Source organism: Brassica rapa, chromosome A03 (assembly GCF_000309985.2).
Source record: "Brassica rapa cultivar Chiifu-401-42 chromosome A03, CAAS_Brap_v3.01, whole genome shotgun sequence".
In the NCBI taxonomy this organism is placed as follows: domain Eukaryota; kingdom Viridiplantae; phylum Streptophyta; class Magnoliopsida; order Brassicales; family Brassicaceae; genus Brassica; species Brassica rapa.
The window spans coordinates 1,549,244-1,565,684 of NC_024797.2; the positions used below are offsets into that span (position 1 = coordinate 1,549,244).

General features: G+C 39.0%; 5 protein-coding genes and 1 long non-coding RNA gene across 13 annotated transcripts; 3 read left to right on the top strand and 3 right to left on the bottom strand.

The window, feature by feature from the left end:
• Positions 1–222: 222 nt before the first annotated feature.
• Positions 223–3,197, top strand: LOC103855790 (VQ motif-containing protein 31). 3 transcript variants are annotated; one of them, XM_033286642.1, is made up of 3 exons: positions 223–1,975; positions 2,411–2,733; positions 2,827–3,197. In XM_033286642.1, the coding sequence occupies exons 2-3, from the start codon at positions 2,478–2,480 to the stop codon at positions 3,000–3,002; spliced, it is 432 nt and encodes a 143-aa protein (XP_033142533.1). In that variant the 5' UTR covers positions 223–1,975; positions 2,411–2,477; the 3' UTR covers positions 3,003–3,197. The 3 variants fall into 3 exon arrangements, with proteins under 3 accessions (XP_033142533.1, XP_009131073.1, XP_009131075.1); XM_009132825.3 differs by having other exon boundaries at positions 2,411–3,093; XM_009132827.3 differs by having other exon boundaries at positions 2,416–3,093.
• LOC103855789 (putative pentatricopeptide repeat-containing protein At5g08490) lies at positions 3,104–6,041 on the bottom strand. Its single transcript, XM_009132824.3, has one exon. It carries the CDS (start codon positions 5,701–5,703, stop codon positions 3,151–3,153), a length of 2,553 nt encoding a protein of 850 aa, XP_009131072.2. The 5' UTR covers positions 5,704–6,041; the 3' UTR covers positions 3,104–3,150.
• A 234-nt stretch (positions 6,042–6,275) lies between these two features.
• On the bottom strand, positions 6,276–9,492 carry LOC103856846 (transcription factor SRM1). Of its 2 annotated transcripts, XR_004456048.1 has the most exons (3): positions 8,681–9,491; positions 7,346–7,952; positions 6,276–6,437 (listed from the first exon to the last, which is right to left on the bottom strand). XR_004456048.1 is itself a non-coding variant. In XM_009133975.3 (2 exons), exons 1-2 carry the CDS (start codon positions 9,055–9,057, stop codon positions 7,433–7,435), a joined length of 897 nt encoding a protein of 298 aa, XP_009132223.2. In that variant the 5' UTR covers positions 9,058–9,492; the 3' UTR covers positions 7,343–7,432. The 2 variants fall into 2 exon arrangements, 1 of the variants encoding a protein (XP_009132223.2); XM_009133975.3 differs by lacking the exon at positions 6,276–6,437 and having other exon boundaries at positions 7,343–7,952; positions 8,681–9,492.
• Positions 9,493–9,496: 4 nt separating this feature from the next.
• LOC117132477 lies at positions 9,497–11,040 on the top strand. Its single transcript, XR_004456054.1, has 2 exons — positions 9,497–9,575; positions 10,398–11,040. It is a non-coding gene; the product is annotated as an uncharacterized LOC117132477 (long non-coding RNA).
• LOC103855792 (NADH dehydrogenase [ubiquinone] flavoprotein 1, mitochondrial) lies at positions 10,800–13,260 on the bottom strand. Its single transcript, XM_009132830.3, has 3 exons — positions 13,016–13,260; positions 11,251–12,730; positions 10,800–11,086 (listed from the first exon to the last, which is right to left on the bottom strand). Exons 1-2 carry the CDS (start codon positions 13,016–13,018, stop codon positions 11,270–11,272), a joined length of 1,464 nt encoding a protein of 487 aa, XP_009131078.1. The 5' UTR covers positions 13,019–13,260; the 3' UTR covers positions 10,800–11,086; positions 11,251–11,269.
• Positions 13,261–13,790: 530 nt separating this feature from the next.
• Positions 13,791–16,239, top strand: LOC103855794. 5 transcript variants are annotated; one of them, XR_004456049.1, is made up of 8 exons: positions 13,791–14,238; positions 14,462–14,563; positions 14,916–14,994; positions 15,069–15,217; positions 15,342–15,423; positions 15,502–15,619; positions 15,694–15,851; positions 15,945–16,239. XR_004456049.1 is itself a non-coding variant. In XM_033286644.1 (7 exons), the coding sequence occupies exons 3-7, from the start codon at positions 14,984–14,986 to the stop codon at positions 15,751–15,753; spliced, it is 420 nt and encodes a 139-aa protein (XP_033142535.1). In that variant the 5' UTR covers positions 13,793–14,238; positions 14,462–14,563; positions 14,925–14,983; the 3' UTR covers positions 15,754–16,239. The 5 variants fall into 5 exon arrangements, 4 of the variants coding, with proteins under 4 accessions (XP_033142535.1, XP_033142534.1, XP_033142537.1 ...); XM_033286644.1 differs by having other exon boundaries at positions 13,793–14,238; positions 14,925–14,994; positions 15,694–16,239; XM_033286643.1 differs by having other exon boundaries at positions 13,794–14,238; positions 15,694–16,239.
• The last annotated feature ends 202 nt before the right edge of the window (positions 16,240–16,441 follow it).

Below are 16,441 nucleotides of genomic sequence, written 5' to 3' on the forward strand. Positions count from 1 at the left end.
CCCTTATACTTTATTCAATCTCTCGTAATTTCAAGAAAACTTTAAATTTGTAGAGTTTTGTATATTGTGTATTAGCCCTCATACTTACTCAAACTCTCGTAACTTTCAAAGACTTTAAATTTCTATAAAACTTATTTTTTTTTTCGGATCATATTTTTGATCAAGTTAACTTTTCTTCTGATCAGACTTCCCAAACAAATCAAATTCTCTCTCTAATCAGATTTTTTTTAAGTTTATTAAAAAGGCAAGACTGAAATCAGCTCATATATATAAACCACTTACGAATAGTTTACTCGAAAGTGATATTCAAGAAGATAAGCAATTTGAGTTTGAGGCAACCCAACAACACTTAACATGTGTAGATACACGGATATAATATCATATTTTAAATCTTGTTTTATTTCTTAAAAAGAAGATTCATCTGTGTATTACACTTTGGTTTTTATAAACTAGTTAAAAGAAATTTGGTTATACGTTCGTTTCCCGATTCGGAACTAAAATCGAAATAAAATAAGTTTGTGAAAGCTTCTTAAATCTTACTTCCAATACGATTCCAAAAATACATCTTAAAAATATGTTGGATGCTTACGTTTTTGTTTAGGAATCACACTTCCATTATAATAACTCATTGTTATGACGAAGTAAGAAATTTAACATTATATTTTTATTTTATAAAAAATTTAAAATTAATAGTATTAAAATAGAGAGAGTACAAAATATAAAAATATACAAAACGGATACTATAAAATATATTTGTGCATAATAATTTGTTTAGCCATATGTTCTGGAGGGCTCCCCATCGACCTTTCTTCTGCCTATCCTACTGATGATGATGATGATGATGATGATTGCAACTCTGATGGAAGCATCTCATCAGAAACTGATCTGGATTGTGAGGTGGGAAGCAGCTCACAACTTGCAAGTGAAACTGATGATGCTGGTTCCCGTCAAAAAGAAGTAGCCGATGCTGCTGCTGACTCTCAGAACTAGCTATTAACTTTTCTTAAAGATAATGTACTTTTGTCTCTATCAAATTGGGTTTCGTTTTGTGTATTGATATGCTGTCTTAAAACTCTCTCTGCTTTTGTGTGTACACCTTTTAAAACAATATGATTTGCATCCAGAACCTCCTTTTAAAACAATTAGGAGGTTTGATAGGGAGCAATAAAGTTTGGTCTATTTACATTATAATTTCTGAAAGATCCAAACGACTATAAACAAAACTTTAGTGAAAACAGTATCCGATTCGATACTGAGTTAGACCAGAACTAAACCGGTATTGTTAGTTGGTTGTCCAGATGTGCAATTATTCGTAATTTTATGTTTATTGTTCATGTTATGATGATTGTAATCAGGTGAAATACTGAATCTGTTCAAAGTTTAGGTCGTGAACAGAATCAGCTGAGAAACTGTTATGAGTTCAGTTAAATATCTCATCACGTTCAACAGAGACAGCTCATGTAAGAAGAAAGAAAAATTAAAAACCGTTTGTTTGGTACTTTGGTTTAGGGAGAGGTTGCTGTGACGTCTCTCTCTCTCTATTCTCCTTAACAGAAACGGCATGCATTTCTTCCTTCTTTAACTTCCTTTCTCCATTCCTTACACGACAACATGAAATAACTCATCACAGATTGTCATTCTTTCTGATGTTTGACCAACAAATTTCTATTAACAAAAGAAAAAGAAAGTGACAAAAACTTAAACAAAAAAAAAACGGTTAACAATAAAGGGATAAAAGAGTCTTTTTCTATTTCCTCCATATTCTTCTCCTGCTTTTCCTCGTTTCTCTTTTTCTGGTATATGAACAAGTTTTGAGCTGTGACCATTAGACCAACAACAACAGTCTTTATACCTTCTTTTTAGTTCTCTCTCTCTCTCTTCCTCTTGTTGTCTTCTTCTGCTTTTAAGTTTCTTGTTTGTTGGGTTCAGAAACTAGGATTCACATTCACCTGCTGCCTCTGGCTTGCTCTTTCAGGTATATCTCTGGTCTTTTCCTCTTTTTTTTTGATCAAAAGTCTCTGCTCTTTTCTTTATCATCATTTCTTGTGATTCCTTCTGAGAACAGAGCACAAAAGATATGATGCATTAGCTTTGGTTATCTATCAAATCGTAAATCGTATACAGAACTACTATAAACAGCTCTCATCATATGTTTATTCTTAGAAGAAGTAATAGCACCAAACTTTGATATAGACTTTTTGAGTATACAACAAGTCAAAGCAATTTCAGGAAAAAGCCAAATTTTCTCTAAGAATAATAAGAATCTAGTGGTCTTTTTTAATTGACAAGGTTTGAGTACACGACTGCCTTCCATCACTCTCATTTCTCTAGATGGGACCTATTTTGCAAATTTAGTCCAATATTTTTTCGTTTTCTGATTAACTGCATGAATGGTACCATTGTGTCACAGGTCAGAGGCCCAAAAAAACAAGCACAGGTGTATATCAAAGCGTGTTCTGTCAGAGAAAAACTTACAAATGAATAACCAAGGAAGTCAGAACGTTGCAACTTGCAAGCCCGTCACTACATTTGTCCACACTGACACCGACACTTTCAGAGAAGTCGTGCAGCGCTTGACAGGTCCATCAGAGAGCAATGCTGCAGCAATACCAGAAGCAACAGTGATAAAAACCGCCATTCAAAGGAAGCCCACTTCTAAGCTCCATGAGAGAAGGCAATGCATGAGGCCAAAGCTTGAAATTGTCAAACCTCCTCTAAGCTTTAAACCCACTGGTAAGAAACCATTATCTAAATCTGGTATTACCAACCTTTTAACAGATCCACTAAGCACCTCTTCTTCATTGGTCTCTAACTTGTCCTTGATAGAAGGAGATAAAGCAGATCCAGATAGTTGTACAACAAACAACGAAGAAGAGGAGAGAGCCATTAAAGAAAGACGCTTTTACTTGCATCCATCGCCAAGGTCTAAACCAGGGTATACAGAGCCAGCGTTGCTTACTTTGTTTCCTTTAACATCTCCCAATTCGAGTGGCAGACCATAAAGCGTGTTCTCTGCCAACTATCCCAAAGCTCATGTACATGTAGCGTTTCAGAACTGTATCATTGAAAGAGAAAGACTCTTCACTTGCGTTATCTTAATCAAGATTTGTCTCTGTAACATTTCTGCAATGCTTTTTCTTTCTTCATCGGTTAAAACGCCACTGGCTCTTTCATCTGAACAAATAAAGCATTTAGTACGTCAAACATACTGTTTCTTCGAGGGTGAGAAGAATCTCCAGACATAAACACATTCATTTTCCCATCCACATCCAGCCAGCTACACCCTGCTGGCTTTTTCATTTCCTTTTTCTTCATTAGTTTCCTCAACTCCTTCACGCCTTCCCATTTACCATCTGCAGCATACATGTTTGATATCAGAACGTAGTTCCCGATGTCTTCAGATTCAGCTTCCAAAAGATGATTTGCAGCTAAGCGCCCCAGATCCATCCTATTATAGGTTATACACGCCCTTAACAGTGTTCCCCATATATTCTCATTAGGTTCAACTGGCATCTCTGTGACGAAAGCATATGCATCATCAAGTCGACCCCTTCGAGCAAGTAGATCTACAACAGAAGCATACTGTTCCATTGTAGGGTTTATACCATAGACCGTCCTTATTGAGTCGAATATATGCAATCCATCCTGTATTAACCCAGCATGACAGCATGCAGTCAACAGAGTAGTTATGAAAACATGATCGGGCTTAATGCCCAAGTCCAGCATACGAGAGTAGATCATAAGTGCTTCCTCACCCATACCATGTACAGCATACCCAGCTATCATAGAAGTGAACATAACCAGATCTTTATGAGCTTCTAACTGGAAAACAGAGTACGCATTCTTCAAGCTGCCACATTTTGCATATACATCTAATAGAGTCCCCTTCAGGCGGATATCACCAAGTCCGCCTCTAATAATATATCCATGGCATTGTCTTACTAGGTGCAGAGAGGCTATCTGCGCACAAACGGGAAGGAGATTCATGATAGTCACAGTGTTAGGCCTCATCCCTCGAGCTTGTATTTCCCGGAAAACATCAATGGCTTCACTAGAACAGCAACTTTCAGCGTAGATACGAACCATCAAACTCCATGTGGTGAGATCAGTAGTAGACATCTCCCTGAACAGAAGCTGAGCATCATCCTGACTTCCGCTATTAGCATATCCTGATAACATTGAGTTGTATGTAACCAAAGTTCTCCTCTTTGATAAACCCTGAAAAATCCTTTGAGCGTAATCAACATTACCACATTTGGCATATGCATCAAGCAACGCATTGCCAAGCATGGGTTCCTCCTCATTGTGTAGAAGACCCGCCTTAACTGAGTACCCATGGACTTCTTTTACTTTACCGACTCCCAGTATATTTGTGCAGAATTTGACTATGCTTAAAATAGTAACAGAGTCAGAAATGATTCCTTCATCAAAAAAGTGGCGCAAGAGGTTCATGAACCGAGAATGTTTTGGAGTGTCTGCATAGGCATCAAGAATAGCATTCCAAGATATTATATCCTTTTTAGATATCAGTGAAAAGGCCGAATATGCAGCGCTTGTGTCACCAAATCTCGCATAGAAACTAACGAGAGCATTCCCAACTGATGTATCCTCCAAGAGGTAAGCATGGCGCAAAACATAACCGTGGATCTCTTTGCCAACGGTCGAGTTATTTAACTGCGCACAGACAGGTAGGATGCTGACGATGGTTACCGAATCAGGAGAAACATCCCCCTTATGCACCAACTTCTGAAATAACTTTAAGGCTTTAGACCACTCACAATTTGATGCATAACCAGCTATGACAACGTTCCATGAAACCAGATCTTTGGAACCCATCGTCATAAACAACGACGCTGCTTCTCCTATCCTTCCAACTCTCAAATAAAAACTCACAAGAGAATTGCACACATTAACGTGACTCTGCAACCAAGACCTCTGCACAACATAACCATGAATCTGCCTACCACTTCCATACGCAATGCTCTTATCCATAGAAGCACAAACCGGTAAAATATTCGCAATCGTTGCATAATTCGGCTCTACAGGCTCCTTCAGCATCGTAGAAAACAATCTAAGCGCATCGGCCTTCATATTGTTCTCAGAAAACCCAGCAATAAACGCATTCCATGAGACAACGTCTTTGTCAGCTATATTATCAAACGCAATATACGCATCAGGGAGAACAAACCCGGATTTAGCGTACATGGAAACAAGAGCGTTCCCCACAAGCGTGTCTTTCTCCAAACCCATCTTGGTAATATAAGAATGCAACACCTTCCCATTGTGTGCAGCACTCCCAAGACGAACACACACAGGAAGAACAATCGCGAAGGTAACGGAGCTAGGCTTAGGCTCATCTTCAAAGAGCATTCCTTTGAAGAACCTCATCGTCTCATGAGCACAAGAATGCGAGAGTCCAGTGAGAACAATGTTCCAAACAACGGGATCAATGCTGTTCATTTGCCTGAACATCTTCTTGCAATCATCCATTCTCCTGCATTTCGCATACATGTTGAGAACCGACTTTGAAACCTCGTTGCACCCCAAATGACCAAGCTTTGCCACGCAACCGTGCAGAGCCCTCCCTGACCTGAGCTCAGAAACTGAAGCGCAGGCTTTGACGACATCCGAAAGAACTCTGTGATCAACTCCAGAACCAGACAGAAGTCGGAAACTCTGAACAAATTGTCTCAAAACTTCCATCTTTCCCCTAAATATTCTATCAAGTGTTATATATTGGATCAGACATTTTCACAAACACCTGATGGGCAATAACGATTTGCTTCCAATCTTCTAACAGTTAAGATACAAGCGTTGCTTATACGTGACAGAGACATAGAGAAACTAGGAAAAGGACAACCTTTATCAAATTCCTTGCGTGTCACTCACACTCAGTCTCCGTCTATGCATAAAAGCAAGCGAGATTTTTAGCTGAGTGGAGTGGATTGAATTATGAATGGATTATTATGATTATAATTCGAACTAACGGGAAAAGTAAGAATATAATAAATAACTCAGGTCCTTAACTGCAAATATACTATTCTTTTTGAATCATTTGTAACGAAACTCCATAATAAGCCCATGAGAGTCTATATGATAAGAGGCTCAAAAGTCTAATAATACGACCCATCAAGCTCTTGACTTTTTTATACCCAAATGTTGGTGACCATCTTCTTCTTGTTTCTTCAGCAACAAGCATGTTGGTTATGATTCCTTAGTTTTATAGTTTTGTTTAACACTTGTGCTTCTCCTTTGTTACTTCAGCGAGGATGAGGTTAAAACCCATACAAAGATGTCTGCATCTTGCTTCAAATCTTTGGCACATAAGCATTATTGTTTTCACATACAAAAAGAAATTTGATGATCTTAATCTATTATTGGAACATCGTAAAAAACCCAACAAACTAAAGTAATAAATAAAAAAAACCTCACTCAGAGCGTCCGTGCCGCCGCCGGATCCTTCCTCTTTCCGTCAAAATGTTTCTTTTTGCTTCTTCTCCGTCGCCTTTCACTGAGTGCCTTGTCGGAGCTCTGGATTGGAGCCATCATCCGAAGGTGGTTTCCTCGTTTGGAGGGACGACGCGCTCGCGTGGAGGCCATGGCGTGAGAAGATCGGCTTGCATGTTCGAGTGGTGGTTCCGGGAGATGGAGGCTACCACAGATCCGTCGACGCCGGCTTTTCTCCGGGAGGTGGAGGCTCCTTCAGCTTCGCCGACGCCGGTTCAAGTTCCCGGGAAGATGAGGTAATCTATGCTCCTTCTTCGTCGGTTTTGGCTCCGAAGGGTAGAGGCTCACACAGCTCTACGCTGTCGGTTTTGGTTCCGGAGGGTAGAGGCTCTCGTTTGCTCTACGCGGTCGGGTTAGGACCTGTTGTCTGTTAGGTTTGGGTACTAGTTGGGTTCTGGTGGAAACGGTGTTATGGATCTTGTCGTCAAGGTGTATGCTCGGAAAAAGGATGAGCTCTCGGTCGAAGATGACGCTCTCCACCATCGGTTACGACGACAAGAGAAGGAGAGTTGAGGTATCGAGTCTCGGTTTTAATGGTCGTGAGATGGCGTCTGATGTTGGGGATGAGCTTTCGGTTAGTCCGATGAAGCCCCCCGTGACAAGTTCGACGGTTCTGAACCGGTCGGCTGAACCGCCGGAAAGAGACAAGAAGAAGTTAAGCCGACAGGTGTCGTGGGATTTGGGCAGTGTCGGTTTTGGGCTGTTGGGCTTAAGGCCCGTTTTTTTTTACCTTGGTGTTTGTTTAGCTAATCGGGCCGTGGGCATGCTATTTTGTAAGGTTATTGGGCTAGGCCCGTTTCTATTTAATAAAAAAAAAAACTTGACGGAAAAAAAAAAAAGGAACAAGCTTGAATATTTCACTAAATCCTTTACACATCTTTCTTACACCTAAACCCGTAGAGCACACTACTACAATCTTTCAACGTTATCTATGAGCAGTTGGTGTACGCGGCATGGTGTACGGCATCTGACCCATATTCACTGGTGCACCAGGGACAGGAGCAGTATGGACTCCAAAAGCCAAGTGAGGTGGAGCTGGGAGGTTCACTGGCGTGCCAACTGCTGAGACCAATGGTCCAGGTTGACCTATGGTGGGTGTTCCATACATATGAGGAGGTCCTGGTGGTGGTTGAGAGGCGGCTTGCTTGGCTGATTTGTTTCCTCCTCCAGCAACAGCAGTAGAACCGTTGTTGTTGTTGTTGTTATTGCCGTTGTTGTTGTTCTGACCAGTGATGGGTCCTTGTGGAGTTGAGACATCTGCATCGCCAACACTGGTGATGTCGTGAATGCTTGATCGTCTTCTGTCTTTGTTCATTGAGTTTAGACGAATGAAGTACTTCTGAGCGTGGCTTGCGACTTGGGTCGGTGTTCTTGTTACCACGAAGTTACGAGAAATGCTACGCCAATCTCCTTTCCCATACTTATCCAAACCAAGAAGAAATAGCCTATAACACACAAGAGACAAAAGACTATTAGTTTATCATAATCATTAAAAAGTAGAATCTTCCTAGCCATAGTATCAAACAAGAAACACACCAAAAGCTCGCTAAGGGAACCAGTGTAAATCAAATTAAACTCACAGCAAGATATTTAAACAAGAAAGATAAACTTCAATGTTTCATCAATTATCAATCTTTTTTGCAAGTGAAAAACTCAAGTTCTACTCTTATCTGCCCTTTAATATCCCAACACCATTAGCGTTTTCAAGAGAGTAAAATGAAGACTAAACATTAAAATAACATGTTCTTGTCTCTTTCTAACAGGAAAGTGGGGTTCTCCAATAACAGAGGTGGACAGACTGACTATCCTTTTCTCAAGGACTCAACATGATAAACAGCATCTAGCTTCAATAAGTGGGGGAAAAGATGGTCAAAATGGTCCCGGGCGTTAGATAAGATAAGCATCTCCCCATCATCTCTAACATGATGGATGTAATGATATATCAGCTCAGGCATGAAGGTAATGAGAAATTATGAAAACAGGTTTCTCAATATCCCATGCCAAATAATATATTAAATTAAGAAAATCAGATCCTTGAAACTATTACGAAATCATAAGAATTTTAATAAACTTAAAAGTTTCTTTCAGAGCATCCTCAAGAGCTAGTTTCTAGCAATAGATGAAAATACTAAAGGAATGAGAAGACGCCACAAACAGATTAGACAAAGCTCACCTGTGTTCATCTTCTGTCCAGGCAATACCCTTTCGTCGTTCTTGTTCCGACTTCGCTTTACTCCCCTGGTTAGACTCACCCGCATGACTATTCCCTCCTTTCTTACCGCTTCCTCCATCATCACCGCCATGACCACTAGATCCCTCAGGAGAACCATAGTCAGGAAGCGGCACACACCCTGACTCAATCCTCCCAACATCTTCAACTAAAACCTCGTAATGCTCTTTAATCTGCTCAACACTCTTCCCCGGAACATCTGCAGCAATCTTCTCCCACTTCTCCTCTGATTCATCTGTATAACTCGCAAGAGCTCTCTCGAAGGCGATATCATCTTCCCTACTCCACACAGAACCATCACTAACTTCCTCCACAATCATCTTCGCAATCAAAACCCACCAGAAACTCGATAGAATTAAGCTAAAACACCATTGCAAAATATGAGATTCCAGCCAAAGTTCGAATCTTTAGCGTTCCCCAATACTATCAAATACTCAGATTCCTCCAATTGATTAATTCAATTCAAAAATCTGAGGATACAAATAGACTAAAGGAGATCGAGAGAGAATCACGGAGAATCCAAAAGAGAACCTTTACGTCTACTGAATCGAATTGGCAAAAAAATAAGGGTCAATAAACCCTACGAGAAGATAACTTTGCCGTACTGTACTGAGAAGCCAAGAACAGAGTATTGGAGAGACATTGGCCGTGAAAGGTTTCAACTTTGAAAGGAGGAGAGATTAGGGGTTTATTGGGTTTTCTGGGAATTGCCAGAAGAAGCTGAATGTGATGGTGAATGAGAATGACCCAGAGGAAGGAATGAGAGAGAGGTCAAAATGCCATTGTTAAAAAGGAAAATTCAAACAAAAGAGTTAATCCAATCCATAAGCATTGATAGGTACACTTTTCACAGCTCAGCTCCCCTGTTTATTTTCTTTTATAAAATTTTATTACTTTATTAAATCTCTACTTTCTCTTTTTTTTTTTTGTGTGCAAAATCTCTACTTTCATTTTGATTTACAAAAATTTAGGCAATGACAGATAAATATTTGTTACACCTAGTATATAATGTATTTTCTGATAATGGATGCTTGTTAATTTTGGACATTGTGAATTACATTCTAGTTTTCTCTCTTTTTTGCTTTCATATTTTTTAATTTATGTGCCAAAGATATATATATATATATATATATATATATATATATATATATTTGGTGACATTTGGGTCTTAGACTCTTAGGTAATCATTGAAAAATAATATTCTTTTATGTTTTGAAAAATTCATATTTTAAAAAATTTGTTTTAAAAGATACATTTTTTACATTTTAATATATTAATTAATAGTAAATTTTAAATTTCAAAACACATAATCATGTTTATTAAAATTCTATTGGTAAAAATTATGGGGAAATAGTATTGTCATGTTATATTTTTACACAAAGGCATTTAAAAAATTGATCAAACAGATCATAACTAATTTATTAGTACAAAAATTAAGATAATATTTCAGTGATTAAAAAACTAAAGCTCAGATTCGAAAGTCTAATTAAAAATCACGCTTTTGCAAACAACGGAGCATGAAAGTTGCCTATGATACAAGTTTCCGGTTTATGCAATGTGTAATTTAGTGGGATACTCAATCATTGTACAGTAAAACTTTTTAACAAATATTCTATCAAAGAGTGTAGTTCACTTGATAGATTTATAATTATTTATACAGCTTTTTGAGCTCTTTGTGAAAAAGAAAGTTGGGAGAGGTGGACAAGAAGTTAGGGCAGATGTTGACATCTTATCCATAAATATCCACCCAAAAAGTTCCAATCAGACCGGTCCCCTTTCCTACTTGTCCCATCAGTTCACAGGTCTGCACATTTATCTTTTCACTTTTTTCTCGATTTCAATGCGAATATATCCCTTTGATTTTTATAAAACTTATTCAATTGAGGAAGCACCCATTATTGCTTCTGGGGGAGAATAATCACACAGATTTTAGATTCTAGCAATTGCGTATAATCACACAACAATACAAACAAATTAACTATGGCTAATTCACACCCTAAAAGATATTTTCCACAAAAAGCCAAAAAGAACCATTGATTATTAATTTTTTGGAATTTAACTATTTAAACCCAAGAAAGAAGCATCCTTTATTTCAAATGAAAAAGTTTTGTTTGGTTGTTCCCAAAATGTGCTCTCAATATACTCAGAAGAAAAAAACAAACATTTGAATAAAGTAGAGTAATCAAAAGAGCAAATACAGCTCTTTCTGATACAACTTGAATAAAGTTTTAACATGAACCATTTAACACAAATACATTACCTTCTTCTCCTTCTGAAGTAGCTTTGCAACCCAAAAACTCTAATAATGTGCTTCAGATTTTATTTCCATGGAGAATAATAACAACCTCCCTGCAAAAGGCATATACGACTATGATGGACCAAAAGAGCATAGAAAAGACAAATAATAACATACACAACTACACCATTTCACCGAAACAATCAACTAAGGTTAGGTAAAATCTAGATCTTTTTGCTTTTAAGTTTACAACAAGAAAAGAAATGAAGATGCAAACCTGTGGTTAGCAAGGATTTTTAAGCAGCAGCCTGTAGCAACTCCCTTTCAGCACGTTCCCTGATCCTTCTCTCAAGCTCGGGCCTAAAGTGCCTTATCAGACCTTGCACGGGCCACGCAGCTGCATCACCCAACGCACAGATTGTGTGTCCTTCGATCTGCTTCGTTACCTCGTGAAGCATATCAATCTCTTCCAGCTTTGCATTGCCAACCTTCATTCTCTCCATGATCATCCAAAGCCAACCTGTCCCTTCTCTGCAAGGGGTGCACTGCCCACAGCTTTCATGCTTGTAGAAGTACGAGAGCCTCGCGATTGCATCCACAACATCGGTTGATTTATCCATCACAATGACCGCTGCAGTTCCTAGCCCTGACTGAACAGCTTTGAGCGCATCGAAATCCATAAGCACGTCCTCGCATATGTTCTTAGGAATCAAAGGGACAGAGGAACCTCCAGGAATGATAGCAAGTAGGTTGTCCCATCCACCCCTAACACCTCCACAATGCCTCTCAATCAGTTCCTTGAGAGGTATACTCATCTCCTCTTCAACAGTACACGGCTTGTTCACATGCCCTGAGATACAAAACAGCTTTGTCCCAGCGTTATTCTTCCTACCGAAACTCGAAAACCACTCAGGTCCACGCCTTAGAATAGTAGGAGACACAGCAACTGTTTCCACATTGGTGACAGTCGTGGGACAACCATATAAACCAGCATTAGCAGGGAACGGAGGCTTCAACCTAGGCTTCCCTTGCTTCCCTTCGAGACTCTCAAGAAGCGCTGTCTCTTCACCACAAATGTACGCACCAGCTCCAAAATGGATATAAACATCGAAATCATAACCAGAACCACACGCATTCTTCCCCAACAGACCAGCTGCATAAGCTTCCCTTCTAGCCTTCTCTAGATTCAAACGCTCATTCACATACTCACCCCTGATGTAAATATACGCCGCGCTAGCTCTCATCCCAACACCAGCGATCAAACACCCTTCCAACAACTTATGAGGGTCATGACGCATGATCTCCCTATCTTTACAAGTCCCAGGCTCACTCTCATCAGCGTTCACAACCAAATAAGACGGACGTCCATCAGAAACCTTAGGCATAAAAGACCACTTAAGACCAGAAGGGAAACCAGCACCACCACGACCACGAAGACCAGACTTTTTCATCTCATTAACAATCCAATCAGTACCCTTGAGCACCAAATCTTTGGTCCTGTACCAGTCACCTCTCTTCATCGCTCCTTTGAGAAAAGGGTCGTGTAGACCATAGAGGTTGGTGAAAATCCGATCTTCATCCTTGAGACCACCGAAATGAGTCTTTTCCGGAGGCGGAGGTGGTGGTGGGGGCTGTGGAGTGGTGGAAGTGGAGGCACCTTGGGTGGTGCTGAATGATCTCAAAGATGGAGCCAATCTGTTACTCTCTTTCCAGATTGATACAGCTCTCTGCAAGCCAAGAATCCCCCTCATGGGTGCCTATCAAAGGTGATTCAAAGTAACAAACATTCAAACGCATGATCTGCCCCAAAAGCATCGATAATCTCAAAGAACAATGAGGCGATCAAATTAAATTAAATTAAATTCTAAAACAACAACAACCCGCTAGATCTATATGAAAAAGACTCCACCTTTTGCAATTATTCAGCTAAAATTTGAAAAAAAAAATTGCAATAAAAATCTATTCTTTGATTCCACAAACCCTAACATTTGCGATCGAGAAATGAAAACGAAGATCATCTGAGCATGAAGCTGATTACATACCATGGATACAGCTGAGACTTAGTATTGGTTCCTCTAAGCGAGACGGCTACACGGAGGGGAAGTAGAGGAGGAAGGCGATAACGGCACCTGAGACCGACGAACTCGAGATAACTGCTTGGTTCAGATTAGTCCGCGTCTTCGTGACGTTAACCTTTCTATGTTTCTAGGCCTTTATTGGGCTTGGCCCATATAATCAATTCACTCTTAGTAGTATGTTTTATGAATTAGTCTTTAGTAGTATGGTTTATGAAATATAATGGATTTTGATCAATTTTTTTTTAAAATATGATGGATTAAAATAATTTTAATTTAGAAACATATGATGAATTTGAGTTCAGATATCCAGTTAAATTATATAACACAAGTTGAAAAATCCCAATCTACTTTGAAATCAAAAACTAAAAAATAATATACATAGAAATTTGAATTATGTATGCTAAATATCAAAAATTAACATGAAAATTGGATGGGTTTATCTATTTGGATGGAGAACCAGTAATGTTTATGTTAATTTCAGTGTTTTTGAGTATTTTTGAATAGTTTCATATATTTAATTTAAAGTGTTTACAAATATTTTGGATAATTATGAATCTTTTTGAATTTTTCGAAATTTTTATATTAGATCTAAAATCTTATAACATAAAGTAGAAGGTTATTCTCTTTTCCTTTTGCCACCTCATCAAATAGTGGAAGGAGGAAGCTACACCTGTCCCATAAATTAAAACACACCGTTTCATTAACTTGGCGATGGATTGATACGGGCTTATATATGCGTTTTAGCTTTTAAGCCTTTTGTGTGGATAAAAAGACTAGCCGGCCAGCCCAGTAGAATTCGACGCAATGCCGTCAACCCTATCTCTTCTCTTCCTCCTCCATGGCTGCTTCAGCTTCATCCCTCGCTCTCTCCACCTTCTCCATCTCCAAACCTGCCTCCACTTCCATCCTACCTCTTCCCTCTCCTTCGAACTCAACTCCCAATCCATTTCCCTCTCCATCTTCGCTTCATCTGCCGCGTCTCGCTTCGTCCGCAACGTCGCGGTTACAGACGACTTCAACGTAGAAGAAGAAGGGAACATTTTCTCCGATGAGGCTCCGCCGCCTCCGCAGCAGGAGCAATCCTTCTCTGCTGACCTTAAACTCTTCGTCGGTAACCTTCCCTTTAAGTCAATAGTGCTCAGCTCGCTCAGCTCTTCGAAAGCGCCGGAAACGTTGAGATGGTTGAGGTATGAAAGAATCATTCTTTATGCTTTTTGAAGTGGTTTGTGTTATTGTCATAATGGGGATTCCGACAAGAGACAAAGATTGATTTTTTTTATTTTTGTTAAGTTGAGATTAGTTCAGTTGTCTCTGTAGTTAATGTTATGTTGCAATGGGATTCCGCAGGAGACAAAGATATGTTCTTTTTTGTTGTTGTTGAGTTGAGATTAGTTCATTTGTCTTTGTTAGGTGATCTATGACAAAGTGACATGACGAAGCAGGGGTTTCGGGTTCGTGACTATCTCTTCTGTGTCTGAAGTTAAGGCAGCTGCTCAGCAATTCAATGGCTATGTAAGAAGATATCTCTCTCTTAATCTGTTCTATGCTGATAAGGGTTTTGTTAGATGAGTGAAAAACTTTAAACTTTATGGGTGGTTTTAATAAAAGTCGAAGCCTTTCTCTTCTCTTCCTCATCTTAGTAGCTCTTAAATGGTTTAGTGATTTAAGCCGATGTCTTTGGCAAATACTTATACTCGGTTACCAGGTTAGGAACGTGTTAATCTGTATTTTTTTTTCTAACGTCTTATTGTATCGAAAGGTTTCGACTTTAACCAAAACCACCCATAAAGTTTAAAGCTTTTCACTCATAAAGTTTAGATCTTATTGTATCGATGTATAATCAAACTAAACCTAACCTTTGTAGACATCATAGGGGCTGTACGAGACATCAACATTACTTTTAATGATCAGACTTGGACAGCTCAACACATTATGATTAACAGGTGCGATGATTGATTCATAATAGGTATGTGTTTACATAATTTATATTCGAAGTCTAATATGGAACTACACTTAGTTGCAGTTCTACACCTGTTTCTCTAAGTGTTTTTGATGCACAAGCGGACCAGCTAAAACAAAATATCTTGGCCATCGGTGTGGCAAAGGTGATCGTCGCAACCAGCATTAACCCCAAGTTTGTTGGAGGTAACATTCGGTGTGGCAAAGGTGATCGTCGCAACCAACATCAACCCCAAGTTTATAGGGGGCAAGCATTTTTTTATTTATTTCCACTCCAAATCATATGCTTATGTACATTAACAAATATAAATAAATTTATTTTTTTCTTTAGGTCGACTATACCTGGATGCTACTTCTGGGATCCATTTTTACTTTGACCATGAGGTGGCCGCAAGCCAGAGACTATTTCAAGAGTACTCATCTTATTACTCACATGTCTAAAAATAATCTACACATGTCTTTGTTCATATCTGATTATATACAATATGCAGGTTGTATTCAAAACCCGAGAAGGACACTACCAGTGCGAAGCAGTACCATGGTGTAAAGAAGCTCGAAAAGGTTTCACTAGGAGAGTTGAACAACTATGTTCTGGAGTCACCCCCACAAGTAAGTTTCTGATAATTTTCTGCCTCAGCCTCATGCTTCTGTGGACTAAGACCAAAATTCTTTAATAACTGCAGGCCCTTGAGTTTCTATGCAAAGCCAAGATCGCATCACTGGAAACTACAAACGGATGGTGATACATCTCCTGTGCTAAATGCTCCAAGAAGCTCCAGCGAGGGAACTCTTCATTCACATGCCCTACATGTTTTAATGCCAGTGTTGTTGGAGTTGTCAGGTTCGGTTCACATATCTATATTAAACTTGCTCATTAAAAACAGCCTTTTGTTATTTGTGCCAACTATTTGGAAAAAAAAAACACAATCGCAAGGTATCGTGTTGAGCTGCTGGTGGAGGCGGGTGATGATAAATCTCTCTTTGTAGCATTCGACTCAGCTATGACTAAGCTGACAGGAATCAGGGCTGCAGAAGTTGTGATGGAGGTGATTGAAGCTTCAAGTTATGTACAAGCTCCATCAATTTGACATATCTTGATTAAAACAAAACACAAAATTGTAGATTGGATTAGTGAAAGTTTTATCTTCACTTACCATTGTTCCTTAGATTTCTTATACTAACTTTTTCTTTTTCATATAAAAGAAAGCTGAGATCTCGCATTTTATGAATTTGAAAGAACTCAAAATGCCTCGACTCTCAATCGAAAACGGAAAAAGAACAGAGAACATCTAAAAATGCATTTAAGGTTCATTGTGCAGGCGTTGTTGGAGAGGAATATTAACAGTGGGACTGCATTTTCATCAAACTTTAGTGACAGCAGTAGCTATCTACTGCAGTCTTAGGAATCCAGAGCACTTAGATGGTTCCAAA